Here is a 15,532-nt window from a genome sequence, read left to right on the forward strand (position 1 = left end):
AGGTGGAAGGCCGAGACCACCTTTGGTAGGAAGGCCGGGTGAGGACGAAGCTGCACCTTATCAGCGTGAAAGACAGTGTAGGGGGGGCCCACCGTCAACGCTCGGAGCTCCGAGACTCTCCTTGCAGACGTTATGGCAACCAGGAATGCCGTTTTATAGGAGAGGTAGAGGAGAGAACACGTGGCCATAGGCTCGAATGGCGGACACATGAGCCTGGCCAGGACGAGGTTCAAGTCCCAGGTCGGGGCAGGGCGACGTACTGGCGGGTACAAGCGGTCGAGGCCCTTCAGGAAGCGGGAGACCATCGGATTGGAAAAGATGGTTCGACCCTCCACCGACGGACGAAAGGCGGACAGCGATGCGAGGTGGACCCGCAAGGAGGAAACCGCCAGACCCTGTTCCTTAAGGTACCATAGGTAATCTAGGATGGTAGGGACAGGTACCACGAATGGGTTGAGCCCTTGCTGGTCACACCAGAGCGCGAACCTCTTCCATTTTGCCATGTAGGTGGTACGAGTGGACGGCTTTCTGCTCTCAAGCAGGACTTGCTGCACCGCCGCCGAACAGCCCCTCTCTGCGTGGGTCAACCATGCAGGTACCAGGCTGTAAGATGGAGGGACTGCAGGTTCGGATGGTGGAGTTTGCCGAAGTCCTGCGTGATGAGGTCCGGCCACAACGGGAGGGTGATGGGCTCCCGAACGGAGAGCTCGAGCAGCAGGGTGTACCAATGCTGCCTCGGCCAGGCTGGAGCCACGAGTATCATGGTGGCTCGATCCCTCCGAAGCTTCTGGAGCACTCTGTGCACGAGTGGAAACGGAGGGAAGGCATAGAGGAGGTGAGTCTGCCACGGATACAGGAAAGCGTCCGACAGAGAGCCCGGCGAGTGCCCCCGGAACGAGCAGAACTGGAGACACTTCCTGTTCGCCTTGGAGGCGAAGAGGTCGACCCGGGGAAACCCCCACCTCTGGAAGATCGTGTGAGCAACGTCGGGACGGAGGGACCACTCGTGGGAGAGAAACGACCTGCTGAGATGGTCGGCCAGCGTGTTCTGCACTCCCGGAAGAAAGGACGCTTCCAGGTGAATGGAGTGGGCCACACAGAATTCCCACAGGAGGATCGCTTCCCTGCAGAGGGGGGACGAGCGGGCTCCGCCCTGCTTGTTCACGTAGAACATTGCTGTTGTGTTGTCCGTGAATACTGTCACACAGCGGCCTTGCAGGTTGGTCCGAAAGGTGTGACACGCAAAACGGATTGCTCGGAGCTCGCGGACATTGATGTGGAGTGTGAGCTCGCTTGCTGACCAGAGGCCTTGAGTGTGGAGGTCTCCCAGGTGAGCCCCCCATCCGAGCGCAGAGGCGTCCGTGGTCAACGTTGCCGATGGCCGGGGAGGGTGGAACGGAACTCCGGCGCACACGACCTCCGGGTCGAGCCACCAGCGGAGGGAGTCGAGAGCCGTCCTGTTGACTGTGACCACCATGTCGATGGCGTCGCGATGCGGGCGGTACACCGTCGCGAGCCAGGACTGAAACGGACGAAGGTGAAGTCGTGCGTACGCGGTGACGTACGTACACGATGCCATGTGGCCCAGGAGGCGGAGGCATGACCGCACCGTCGTGGTCGGGAAACTGACGAGGTCTCGGATGATGGAGACCATCGCCTGGTGTCGAGCGCGAGGGAGACAGGCTCTGGCCATCGTGGAGTCGAGGACCGCCCCAATGAATTCGACTCGCTGCGTCGGAATCAAAGTTGACTTCTCGGTGTTGACAAGAAGACCGAGGCGCCGAAAGAGGGCCAGGACCTCTATTATCTGACTCTCCACGAGCTGTCTGGACAGACCGCGAATCAGCCAGTCGTCCAGGTACGGGTATACGTGTATCTGGTTCCGTCGCAGTGCTGCGGCGACGACCGCCATGCATTTGGTGAATACTCTGGGGGCGGTCGAAAGGCCGAATGGCAACACGGCGAATTGGTAGTGGGCGTCGTTGGCCACAAACCGAAGGTAGCGCCGATGAGGGGGGTAAATAGCGACATGGAAGTAGGCATCCTTCATGTCGAGGGCCGCAAACCAGTCTCCCGGATCCAGGGAGGGAATGATGGTCCCCAAGGTGACCATGCGGAACTTGGGCTTGAGTAGGTATCTGTTCAGCCCGCGAAGGTCCAGGATAGGACGTAGCCCGCCTTTTGCCTTGGGGATGAGGAAATATCTGGAGTAAAATCCCCTGCCCCGCCTGGAGGGAGGCACCTCCTCTATGGCACCCACGCTCAACAGAGTCTGGACCTCTTGTAGGAGGACTTGCTCGTGAGAGGGGTCCCTGAAGAGGGACAGGGAAGGTGGGTGGGAAGGAGGTGGAGAAACAAACTGAAGACGGTATCCCGAGTGGACCGTGCTGAGCACCCAGCCGTCCGACGTTACTCGGGACCACTCCAAGAAAAAACGGGCGAGGCGGTTGTGAAATAAACGAGGAGGATCCGTAGGGGAGAGTGATGTGCAGCCCTCGTGCGTCCCATCAAAAGGGTTGCTTCGCTGCCTGTGGGGCTTTGGAAGCGGCCTGGCCCCGGTTTCGGCGGTTGCCCGACGGGCGACGGCGATTTTGGGCCGGTCGCCGAGCCGGGTAGGGTCGGTACCGCGACTGATAGCGGGAGGGCTGCGGGCGGAAAGGTCTACGTTGCGTAACCGGCGTATGCATCCCGAGTGTCCAGATCGCCACCCGGCCGTCCTTGAGCGACTGGATCCGCGAATCCGTCTTCTCCGAAAACAATCCCTTGGTGTCAAAGGGCAAATCCTGGAGAGTAAACTGGACTTCTGGAGGCAGGGTGGAAGATTGGAGCCAGGCGATGCGCCGCATCGTGACCCCTGTTGCTAAGGTCCGTGCCCCTGAGTCCGCCGCGTCGAGGCCGGCTGTAATGGAGGAGCGAGAGGACCGCCTCCCTTCCTCCAACATTGTGGTGAAGTCCTGGCGGGATGTTGACGGCAGGAGGTCAGTGAACTTGGCCAGAGACGTGAGTATGTCGAACACGTATCTGGCCAGGAGGACCTGTTGGTTACCGATCCTCATCTGCAGGCCCCCTGCAGAATAGACCTTTCGGCCGAGAAGGTCCATCCGCCTTGCCTCTTTCGCCTTTGGGGCAGCGGCCGGCTGGCCGTTACGCTCCCTATCGTTAACGGACTGTACCACCAGGGAGTCCGGAGTTGGATGCACGTACAGGTACTCATAGCCCGATGGAGGGACTGAGTACTTCCTTTCCACTCCCCTGGCTGTGGGAGGCGCGGAAGCAGGCGTTTGCCAAATGGTGGTGGCGTTTCGTTGGACCGTGCGCACAAAAGGTAACGCAACCCGGAGTGGCACGTCTGACCCCACCACGTTTGTGATGGGGTCCTCGTCCTCTTTTACTTCCTCTATAGGGAGGTCCATAGCCGTCGCCACACGGCGGAGTAAGTCTTGGTGCGCCTTCGCATCAACGGGGGGCGGCTCCCTTGATGCCGCGCCGGCCACTGCCTCATCGGGAGAGGATGAGGAGGATAACTCCTGAACGACCTCAGCCGAAGAGGGGTCCACCGCGTGGTGGGCTGGGGGTTCGGAGGGGCACTCTGGCACCACCGGAACGGCTGGCGGTGGGATGGCGGTGGTCGGGATATCGATGCCTCTGGGACTCTGCGGTGGGCCGCTGGAGGCCTCGGCGGAGCCGGCATAGCGTCCGACTCATATTGTGCCCATGGGACCCAAAAACCCCACTGCTGGGCCCCGCGAGGCTGGGCCGGCGGCGTTGGAGGCGGGAGCCCATAGGCTTCTGCGCCGGAGGCGACCGACTCAGGGCGGGAAGGCCAGGGAGGTGCCAAAGAGGGTCCAGGGCACACCGCCGGGGGATGCTCTTCCCCTCGGCTCTGGGAAGGCGACCTCGCTCGACGGTCTTCACGGTGCCGGGAGCTCGACCGGTGCCGGGAGCTCGACCGGTGCCGGGAGCTCCGCCGGTGCCGGGGGCTGGTCCGGTGCCGGGAGCTCGACCGAGAGTAAGATCTCCGATGCCGAGACCGACCATGATCCCCGCGGTGCCGGGAGCTCGACCGGTGCCGGGAGCTCGACCGGTGTCGGGAGCTCGACCGAGAGTGCGAACTGCGACGCCTGGAGCGTCCGCGGGAGTCTCGGTGCCGGGAACGGTGCCGGGACTGAGACCGGCGGTGCCTAGCTGGTGGCGACCTCGATCTGGTGCGACGTCGGGAGAGTGCGACCGGTACCGCGAAACGGAGCGGTACCGGGACTTCGACCGACGAGGAGACTGCGATCGGTGTGCCGCGATGGGGTGCGGTGCCGGGAGGGAGCGCGATCGGCGGGACGGCAAGCTGTCGACGGTGCGGGAGCGAGACCGGGACCGTGACCGACGTCCACGCCTCGATTCCATGGAGGGTGGCCGGACCATTGCCGCCGGTTTTCCCCTGGAGACGACAGCCCGCGCCGGCGGTGCCGGGGGCCGGAGGCCTGGAGCCTCTATGAGTTGTATCAGCTCTCGCGCAGAGGCGAACGTCTCCGGCGTCGACGGCCGCCGAAGCTCGACCACGGACGGCACCGGGGAGCGAGGCGGCGCCGGACTCGACGGCCCTTGCGGCGCCGGAGTCACCGGTGCAATGCACTGTTTGTGCAGAGGCACCACAGGGGCTGCAGGCTGCGGAGTCGCCTTGGCGGAGTCCTGCACGCGCGCCTGAGCCAAAGCCTTTGCCAGTCTTTGCTTCCTGGCGGGCGAGAGGGAGCGGTGCCGAGTCTTCGCAGCCGCTTTCTTCGCCGGCGGTGCCGCAGTCGGTGCCGGCGGTGTGTCCTGCACGGGAGGAGGCCGCGGAGGCGGCGCGGGCGGTGCCGGTGGTTGGAGGGACTCCTCCATGAGGATCTGTTTTAAGCGGCTATCTCGATCCTTGCGGGTCCGCGGCTTGAATTTTAAACAGATCTGGCACTTGTCAGTTCGGTGCCCTTCGCCTAAGCAGCGGAGACACGCGTCGTGCGGGTCTCCTACGGGCATCGGTTTCTGGCACCCCGTGCAGGGCTTAAAGCCCGGTGCTTTGGGCATGAGCCCGCACCGGCTAAGGCAAAAAAAGGGGGAACCCCCCCTTTTTTTTCCTAACTAACTAACACTAACTATGCTAACTGAACAACTATGACTAACTATGCTAACTATGTACAACAATGAACTAGAGAAGCTAGGGACGTGAAGAGCTATCAAGCACTCCACAGTTCCAACTGCCGTCACGGGCGGTAAGAAGGAACTGAGGAGCGGACGGGCCGGCTGGGGTATATATTTAGCGCCATGGCGGCGCCACTCCAGGGGGCGCCAGCCGGCCCGCCGGGGTTGCTAGGGAAAAAGTTCCGGAGAAGCCGTGCACGCGCGGCGCGCACACCTAACTGGAATGCATTGGAGCAATCACTCGAAGAAGAACCCCTAGGTCCTTTTCTGCAGAACTGCTGCCCAGACATTCGGTCCCTAGTCTGTAACAGTGCATGGGATTGTTCCGTCCTAAGTGCAGGACTCTGCACTTGTCCTTGTTGAACCTCATCATATTTCTTTTGGCCCAATCCTCTAATTTGTCTAGGTCCCTCTGTATCCTATCCCTACCCTCCAGCGTATCAACCACTCCTCCCAGTTTAGTGTCATCTGCAAACTTGCTAAGGGTGCAGTCCACACCATCCTCCAGATCGTTAATGAAGATATTGAATAAAACCGGCCCCAGCACCGACCCTTGGGGCTCTCCACTTGATACCGGCTGCCAACTAGACATGGAACCATTGATCACTACCCGTTGAGCCCGACCATCTAGCCAGTTTTCTATCCACCTTACCGTCCATTCATCCAGCCCATACTTCTTTAACTTGCTGGCAAGAATACTGTGGGAGACTGTATCAAAAGCTTTGCTAAAGTCCAGAAATAGCACATCCACTGCTTTCCCCTCATCCACAGAGCCGGTTATCTCATCATAGAAGGCAATTAGGTTAGTCAGGCATGACTTGCCCTTGGTGAATCCATGCTGACTGTTCCTGATCATTTTCCCCTCCTTTAAGTGGTTCAGGATTGATTCCTTGAGGACCTGTTCCATGATTTTTCCAGGGACTGAGGTGAGACTGACTGGCCTGTAGTTCCCTGGCTCTTTCTTCTTCCCTTTTTTTAAAGATGGGCACTACATTAGCTTTTTTCCAATCGTCCGGGATCTCCCCCGATCGCCATGATTTTTCAAAGATAATGGCCAATGGCTCTGCAATCTCATCGGCCAACTCCTTTAGCACCCTCGGATGCAGCGCATCCGGCCCCATGGACTTGTGCTCGTCCAGCTTTCCTAAATAGTCGCGAACTACTTCTTTCTCCACAGAGAGCTGGTCACCTCCTCCCCATACCGTGCTGCAGAGTGCAGCTGTCTGGGAGCTGACCTTGTCTGTGAAGACAGAGGCAAAAAAAGCATTGAGTACACAAGACCCAACATCCATCCTGATCACTACAGACGCCTCACTGATCGGATGGGGCCACATTTGGATCAACACACAATCCATGGAAAATGGTCTTTTGTAGAGACACTATTACACATCAATCTACTTGAATTATGAGCAGTTTGATACACGTGCCAACATTTCCTACCAATGATAAGAAACAAATCAGTAAGAATAATGACAGAAAACATAGCTTGTATGTTCTACAAAAACAGGCAGGGAAGAGCTCAATTTCATTCCCTATGCACAGAAGCCATAAAATTATGGAACTGATGCATTATCTACAATATTACCATTACTGAGTTGTACCTCCTGGGCCAACAGAACACGATAGCAGACAAATTGAGCAAACCGTTTCCCCAAGAACACTAATGGGAACTGAATAACAACATCACACAATGCATATTCCGCATGTGGGGGTCACCACACATTGATCTTTTCGCAACATCACAAAACCACAAATATCCAAGGTTTTGCTTGCGAGCAGGACTAGGACCACGATCCCTAGGGGATGCCTTTCTCATCTGATGGAACTCGCCCCTCCTGTACATGTTTCCACCAATACCATTAATATCCAGAGTGATACACGAGATACGGAACAACAGAGCCGTGGTCATACTAATAGCTCTGACATGGCCCTGACAGACATGGTGTTCATACCTGAACCACTTGGCATTCTGTGCCCCATACACTCTTCCTCTGTATCGGGATCGCCTCTTTCAAGACAGGGGTCAAATTCTTCATCCAAATCTGGGAAAACTCCACCTGAAGGTGTGGCTCCTCCTTGGCTCTATCACGATGAACTAACCTGTTCGGAACAGGTTAAAAAGGTGTTTCCAAACAGCAGGAAATTAACGTGCGTACCACTTACCTCCAAAAATGGAAGAAGTTCTACATGAGGTGTCACAACAATCACATACTTGCACTTACAGCACCTATTCATTCGATTTTGGAGTATGTTACAATTGAAACAATCAGTCTATCCATTTGTTCCCTTAGGGTACACCTCACAGCCATAATCGCTTTCCATCACAAGATAGATGGCGTTTCATCCTTCACTCACCTGATTATGAAACACTTCCTCACAGGCATTCAGAATATGTATCCTGAAGTTCGCAAGCCTACACCAGCATGTGTAAATCTGGTCCTCAGAGGCCTTACCAGAGCCCCTTTCAAACTACTTGCTACCTGTTCTTTACTCCATTTATCAATGAAGGTAGCATTCCTGGTTGTGATCACTTCAGCACAAAGAGTAGGTGAAATAGGGGCCCTCATGTTCTTAATACACCATATTCTTCAAAGACAAAGTGACTATGCAACCACATCCAAAATTCGTACTGATGGTACCTTTATCATTCCATCTTAATCAACTCATCCACCTACCCGTGTTTCATCCTAAGCTGCACGGGTCTACACAGGAGACTACCTTCCACACTTCTGATGTTAGAAGAGTACTTGCATTCTACCTAGATAGAATGAAACCTTACCAAAAGTCACTGAGACTCTTCATTTCCACCATTAAATGATCGAAGGGCGCAGCAATTTCGAAACAAAGATTATTGAAATGGATCTCGAAATGCATCCATTTATGTTACCAACATCAAAATATAGACAGGGATCAGAGCCCATTCAATGAGATCACTTTCAACCTCGACAGCATTTTTACATAATGTTCCAATCAGAGAACAATGCCATGCTGCCACCTGTGCTTCTGTATACACTTTCACAAACCACTACACAATAACAGAGCTCAGAGGCTGGTGCAATCCTTAGCCTTACGGTATTAGCCTCAACTGTACAGACAACTCCAAAACCCATTCTTCCATAATGGGGCACTACTGTACAGTCACTTGACGTGTAGCACCAACAGAGACAGCACTCAAAGAAGAAGAGAAGGTTACTCACCTTGTGCAGTAACTGAGGTTCTTCCAGATTTGTGTCCCTGTGGGTGCTCCTCTACCCAGCCTCCTCTCCTCTATTTTGGAGTTTGCAGGAAGGACTCTATGGTAGAGAAGGAACCAAGGGAGTTGGGCCGCATGAGCGCAAGATGAAGTGCCAACGGCACTGTGAGACAGCTACTGCGCACATGTGTCCTGACCAGGCACTGCTACTGAAAATCTCTGATTGATGGCACCGGGATGCCCCGATATCTAATTGGAGCACTCTCAGGGACACACATCTCAAAGAACCTCACAAGTTATTCACAAGATGAGTAATCTTCTCATATCTAATGACATCAGGGAAGGCACTACTCTCATTGTATTCTAAAGTAAAGGGATAGAAAAATATCTATAATTTACAATGGAAACTCAAAGAAATACAGAAACTCTTTATGTACAAGAGATATGGGGATATAGTGATATTGTTTTAAAATCCATTATTCACCCTGGGTTTAAAAACACGAAACGATCTCTAACCACAAATACTATACTACATTTTGTTCATTTAAACCAAAGATGACTCAGTATTTCATGATATGTCATTATATAATGGTTTGGATTCCATGCAGCTTGGCTTCAAATAAGAATTATTGATGGAAAATATAAATCAGAAGGATGTTGTGCTTTATTTTTCAGAATTTCAAATGAACAAGATGTCCTAGAAGGTGTAAGTATGCTGTATTTTAAAGTTAAAATTGTGATTTTCCTAGAGCATAGTTTGATGGAAAACCCATTGTTTTATGGAAGACAGTGATTAAATTATTACTGTTTATCCTCATTACTTCAGCAAAGGGAAAAGGTTTTTAAAGAGTCAAAATAAAGTCCAGAAAAGTCACATATACCCAGCTATATCAGATAGTCTGAGTCCATTTCTCTTGCAGTAACACTTACACTTTCAGGAATATACTATAAAATAGGGATGTAAAATGTTAACCATTAGTTAAGCATTAGTCTTACCGATTAACCTGTGTTAATCGTTAACCCCAGGGCCAGCCGACCAGCCAGCCGGCCGGCCAGCTGATCCTAGCAGCCCTGCACCAGCCAGAGCGGCCCCAGCCACATCGTCCGGCCAGATCAGCCCAGGCCCCAGCCACGTCGATCGGCTGGATCGGCCCCAGCTGTGCTGGCCGGCCAGATAGGCTCCAGCAATGCCGGCCAGCTGGATTGGCCCCAGCCCCAGTTGCAGCCACACCGGCCAGCTGGCCCTTTAATCGGTTAACTATTTAAATTAATTTTTGTTAATCGTTTAAACGGTTAACTTTTTAAATGATATTTACATCCCTACTATTAAACCAAGAGGACTAATTTAATCCAGAACTATTTTGCTTCCACTGTAAGGGGGAAAAAACCCCTAAATTTAAACTTAATAAATTCACAAATCCAAGAAATAGAAGACTTCAAATAAATAGTCTGGGAAAAATTAAGGGCTTGAACTTGCACAGTGCTGAACATTTCCCTTAGTGCTGAGTAGAGCTGGTCAGAACTTTTCCAACAAAACATAGTTTTATTGGGAAACACTGATTCCTTATAGTGAAATGTTTCACCGTTACAGATTCAATGAAAATTTCACTGAAACACTGGCAACTTTCCACTGGAAACTTGCACCGTGGCAGGGTGCCTATCAGTCCATGGACACCAAGCTGGAGCCAGGGTTTGTGGGGGCGGGCAGGCTCCCTGATCCATTGGCAACAGCCCTGGCTGGAGCCAGGACTACTTCTTCGAGTGCTGTCCCTGTGGGTGCTCCACTCTAGGTGACGGTGCGTTTCGGTGCTGTCGATTGGAGATTTTCGGTAGCAGTGCCTGGTTGGGGCGCACACACCCAGATGGTATCTCCCGTCTAGTTGGAATCTTCCTGAGTGCGTGCGCCCCACACCCTCCTCAGTTCCTTCTCAACCGTCCTCGGCTGAAGACGGGACTCGGGGCAGTACTGCCTTCTCTTCCCTGATCTCTATAGGAAACATAGAAATAATTATTAATTACTTCCCAATTGTTTCCCTTCCTTTAGTATAGTTACATAGTTAGTTACTTAGTTTAAAAACAAACAAACAAAAAAAACCCCTCAGGCTTGTCTCCCATTGAGACACTTTCCTCGCCCATCTCTAACTCATAATGCCAGGAGCTTCGGGTTTCAAAAGATGCATCTCCTGTCAGGACTCCATGCCACGGTCAGACGGCCACTCTCAGTGTGTGAAGTGCCTCGGGGACACCCACATCCCCACGAAGTGCCAACACCGTGCGAGCCTCAAATCAAGAGCTCGTCATGACAGGGATCTGCGCCTCAAGATCATTATGATGGAGAAATCCCTGCAGCCACTGTTGGAGACGGGAAAAGTGGAACCCGCTCCCACACGCTCCCCAGCCAGATCAGAACCGGTGGGGAGCGTCGCTTCACCCTCCCTGGAGCGGAGGCACGAAGCGCAAAAGTCTCACAAACGAGACTCTAACAAGGGTAAGGGGTCTCCGGCGAGATCCCTACCCCCTGTGCTGACAGCACGAAATACAGCTGCTTCAGCCTCTTCTGATGCCTCAGCTACTGCTCTGACAGAGCTGAGAGTCAGGGACCAGACCTCCCACGCTGGGAAGGCACTTGTTCATTCGGTCCCCTCAGCGCCGCAAACGACTGCGGCGCGGACACCTCGCTCCTCTTCGGCACCGAGACAGGCTACAGCACAGGCACCACGTACCGCCTCGGCACCAGCAACGGCCACGGCACCGACACCCAGAACAGCCGCGCTACTCTCAGCCTGGTCAGTTTCAGCGCTAAAAGCGGCCGCGATCCCGCCAGCGCGCTCTGCCTCAGCAACAAAAATAGCTGCGGTGCCGACAGTGAGATCAGCCTCGGCACCGAGAAGAGCGTCGGCACCCAGCCATTCTGCTACCCGCGCACCAGTAGCAGACCCCTGCAGGGCACCTCCAAGCCCAATACAACAGGACACTCTCTGTCACTCTCTCCTAGTAAAGAGCTAGAGCAGAGAGCAGGCTTAGCTCAGCCTAGAGACCAGGAACAACAGCTGCTCACTCAAAGTGACCTTTTAGTGCCACCTGAGCCTCACTCTCCGCTCCTAGATACAGAGGACTCTTTTCTTGACCTGCCACTTTCTCCACCTGAACTGGCTTTCACCGACGGTGACCTTGAGCTACAGCAGCAAGCGGAGTTCTCCCCTCCTGCTTCTCCTCCACAGGCACCTTTACCACCTCAGGTCACGGCTCAAGCTCAGCAGCCTCAGTTTCCCTACGTTGCCCTCCCGTGGGTGATGCCTGGGTTCTCCTACCCCATGCCTTGGCCTCAGTGGTACCCGTGGCAGAATCTTCCTACCAATCATCTTCTTTCGGTATCTCAATCTCCTGCTCCATCCACTTCTAGGGTGCCTGAGCCCCCTCCTGAGCCGGGGAGCTACGCACTATATCCTGACTCGCCTAACCCTAACTCTCCATCAGCCTCAGATGAAGCCATCCTCCCTTCACTTCCACAGACCGTGGACGACTGCAAACAGTCCCAAGAACTTTTTAGGAGGGTTGCGCTCAGCCAGGATATTCCCTTGGAAGAGGTTCAGGAGAAGCAACACAAACTCCTTAAAATCCTTCAACCGTCTGCGCCCTCGAAAATCGCGCTCCCTATAAATGAAGCACTCATGGAGCCAGCTGACACTCTCTGGCAAACCCCAGCTTCTCTGGTACCAACTTGCAAGAAGGCCGAACGTAAATACTACGTTCCTGCAAAGGACGCAGACTTCCTATTTTCTCATCCATCACCGAACTCTCTTGTCATCGATGCAGTTGCACAGAGGACCAAACAATCACAATATAGACCCACCCCACAAGACAAAGACCTTAGACGCCTTGATGTCCTGGGCCGCAAAGTTTATACATCATCTACAGTACAGTTCAGGATTGCTAACTATTCTGCTCTCCTCGCCAGCTATGATTTTGATAATTACAATAAGCTTTTCAAATTTGCCTCCTACATACCAGAGGACAGAAGAGCAGACTTCAGATCAATCCTGTCTGAGGGACAACTGATCTCCAGAACGGCCTTACAGGCGTCTTTAGACATGGCGGACACAGTAGCCCGTACCACTGCGACTGCTGTGGTTATGCGCAGAACCTCATGGCTCTCTGCGTCAGGCATTCCTAAAGAACTCCAGACTAAAGTGGAGGATCTCCCCTTTGATAAAGACAAGCTCTTCTCCCAAAAAACTGATGAACTCCTCCACACCATGAAGGATTCCAGAGCGACATTTGCGCACCCTGGGCATTCACCCATCTCTTCCCAGGAGACAGCGTTACCAACCCTACCAAAGACCACGCACACATCAGTACTATCGCCCTCAATCCAGACCATACGACACAACTAGGAATCGTACTAGACCTCCCAAACGCAGACAAAATCAAAATCAAGCCACCACCTTCCGTCCACTGGGCAATAAACAACAGTTTTGAAGCATTGGTCGAGGGTCTGCACGACCACCCCTTGATTGCACCACTTACTTGTCCATTTGGCCACCGCCTCCAGTATTTCCAACATGCCTGGCAGCGGATCACACAGGACCGCTGGGTCCTCGAAATAGTTCAGACCGGTTACTCCATCCCTTTTATATCCTACCCTCCTACCCTTCCCCGTCCCTCTTCAGGGACCCTTCTCACGAGCAATTACTTCGCACAGAAGTGGCTCACCTTCTGCAACTAGGCGCAGTGGAGCCTGTGCCTATGCAACACCAGGGGGCAGGTTTCTACTCCCATTACTTTCTAACGCAGAAAAAGACTGGAGGATGGAGGCCTATACTAGACCTACGCCGACTGAACGAATTCGTGAGGACACAAAGATTCAAGATGGTCACACTGGGCACAATAATACCTGCATTGGATCAAGGGGACTGGTTCACGAGCCCTCGACCTACAAGATGCTTACTTCCACATATCAATTCATCCAGCTCACAGACGCTTCCTACGATTCACAATCGGTCAGGATCACTTCCAATACAGAGTTCTTCCTTTCGGACTCTCCACGGCTCCAAGAGTTTTTTCCAAGACCCTAGCCGTCGTTGTGGCTCGCCTCCGCAAACACGGAGTCACACTTCTCCCCTACCTGGATGATTGCCTTATCAAGGGCGACTCCTATGGCGACACGCTTCAAGCCACGCGCCTCGCCATCTCCCTCTTTCACAGCCTAGGCCTCCAAATAAACATCCAAAAATCCTCCCTGATACCCACGCAACAGATAGAGTTCATTGGAGCTCATCTCAACTCAACCCACAGCAGTGCCTTGCTCCCATACAACAGATTCCTCGCTATCACACAGCTCATACGCACGCTCTCTATTCGTCCCAGGACACAAGCAAGAATCTGCCTACAGCTCCTTGGTCACATGGCAGCTACCACCTTTGTGGTTCAACACGCCAGGCTACATATGAGATGCCTCCAGGGCTGGCTCAACTCCAGTTTCAAACCCAGCAGACATCCCTTAGGGATGCTGCTAACTCCTCCTCCCAATGTTATAACTTCCCTACAATGGTGGACAAATCCAGAAAACCTCTGCGCAGGGGTTCCCTTCCAGCAACGATCCCCAATGCTCATGCTCACCACGGACGCCTCCCTGATAGGTTGGGGAGCGCATCTAGGGGAACACAGGGCACAAGGCCGGTGGTCTCCATCAGAGACGCAGCTACATATAAATCTCCTAGAGCTCAGAGCAGTGAGGAGAGCATGCCTTCACTTTCTTCCCCTTATAAAGAACAAATACCTGCGAGTTTTAACAGACAACATAGCATGTATGTATTACATAAACAGATAGGGGGGAGCCCGATCACATTCCCTCTGCATGGAAGCCATTCGACTATGGAATTGGTGCATACAACATCGAATACAGATCATCGCCTCCTACCTACCAGGCTGCCACAACACTATTGCAGATGCACTCAGCAGGCACTTCTCGACAGAAAACGAATGGGAACTGCACCCCGCAATACTCCAACAGCTTTTCTCCCACTGGGCACCCCATCAATAGATCTCTTCGCCATGACCCGAAATCGAAAATGCCCCCTGTTTTGCTCCAGGGCGGGACTCGGGTCTGCATCCCTAGGGGATGCACTCCTCATCCCTAGGTGCTCCACTCCCTGCCCTCCTCCCCTCTACTTTGGAGTACTGAGATGACTCTCAACGGTAGAGAAGGAACTGAGGAGGGTGTGGAGCACACGCACTCAGGAAGATTCCAACTAGACGGGAGATACCATCTGGGTGCGTGCGCCCCAACCAGGCACTGCTACCGAAAATCTCCGATCGACAGCGCCGGGACGCACTGTCACCTAGAGTGGAGCACCCACAGGGACACACATCTCGAAGAACCTCAGTTACTGCAAGGTGAGTAACTTTCTCTTTTTGGGTGGCTAGGCTCCATAGCAGGGAATCAGCCAGAGCCCATGCTAGAGCCAGGACTCTGCGGATTGACAGCTACTCACACCCTGGCATCAGCCTTGGGACACCTGCCTGGAGCTGGGACTCTCAGGGCTGATAGGTTCACTGCTCTGCAGCAGGCAATCTGCCTGCCCTCCCCCTACCCCTTCCTGAGCCCCAGCTGGAGAAGGGAGCCTAGCAGCCCCAAGAACCCTAGCTCCAGCACTGGTGGAATCTTCCTGCTGGAGCAGCTAAGTGATATAGGCATTCCTGTCAATTTTCATGCAAGCTGTGCAACTGACAAAAATGTCAATTTCACATTTTGTTTCAGGAACACCATATTTTCATGTTTCTGAAATAATATTCAGGGATCTCCAGTTTTCCATGGAATTTTGGCAAATTTGCTTTGGTTCCAAATTGGGATGAAAGAAAATTCAAAAATACCAAAACTTTTGCTGAACTGAAATCTCCAAGTTTTAGCAAGCTTTAGGACCGAGTACCCTCCACCACTTTCAAAGAGCACCCAGCACCTTCCAGGATTGAACCCTGGAGTATTTCTTCCTCTCCATTTAGACATTTCAATTCTTTCTTATGTAACAGGGATAACTACAAGTAAGGCTACGTTTTAGTCACAGATATTTTTAATAAAAGAACATGGACAGGTCATGGGCGGTAAACAAAAGTTCACGGCTCGTGACCTGTCCATGACTTGTACTCTTTACCCCTAAATCTTGGGTACTT

General features: G+C 53.2%; 1 protein-coding gene across 1 annotated transcript in view; it reads left to right on the forward strand.

Moving 5' to 3' along the window:
- CCDC7 (coiled-coil domain containing 7) overlaps positions 1-15,532 on the forward strand; it is a gene marked incomplete at its 3' end in the record, with an annotated part of 176,426 nt that overhangs the window by 76,724 nt on the left and 84,170 nt on the right. Inside the window, exon 13 of the mRNA XM_045004155.1 lies at positions 9,038-9,068. Within this exon, the coding sequence (XP_044860090.1) occupies positions 9,038-9,068 (31 nt within the window). The remainder of the gene's footprint in view (positions 1-9,037; positions 9,069-15,532) is intronic.

The sequence above is a fragment of the Mauremys mutica genome, chromosome 2, assembly GCF_020497125.1.
Source record: "Mauremys mutica isolate MM-2020 ecotype Southern chromosome 2, ASM2049712v1, whole genome shotgun sequence".
NCBI classification, from domain to species: Eukaryota; Metazoa; Chordata; order Testudines; family Geoemydidae; genus Mauremys; species Mauremys mutica.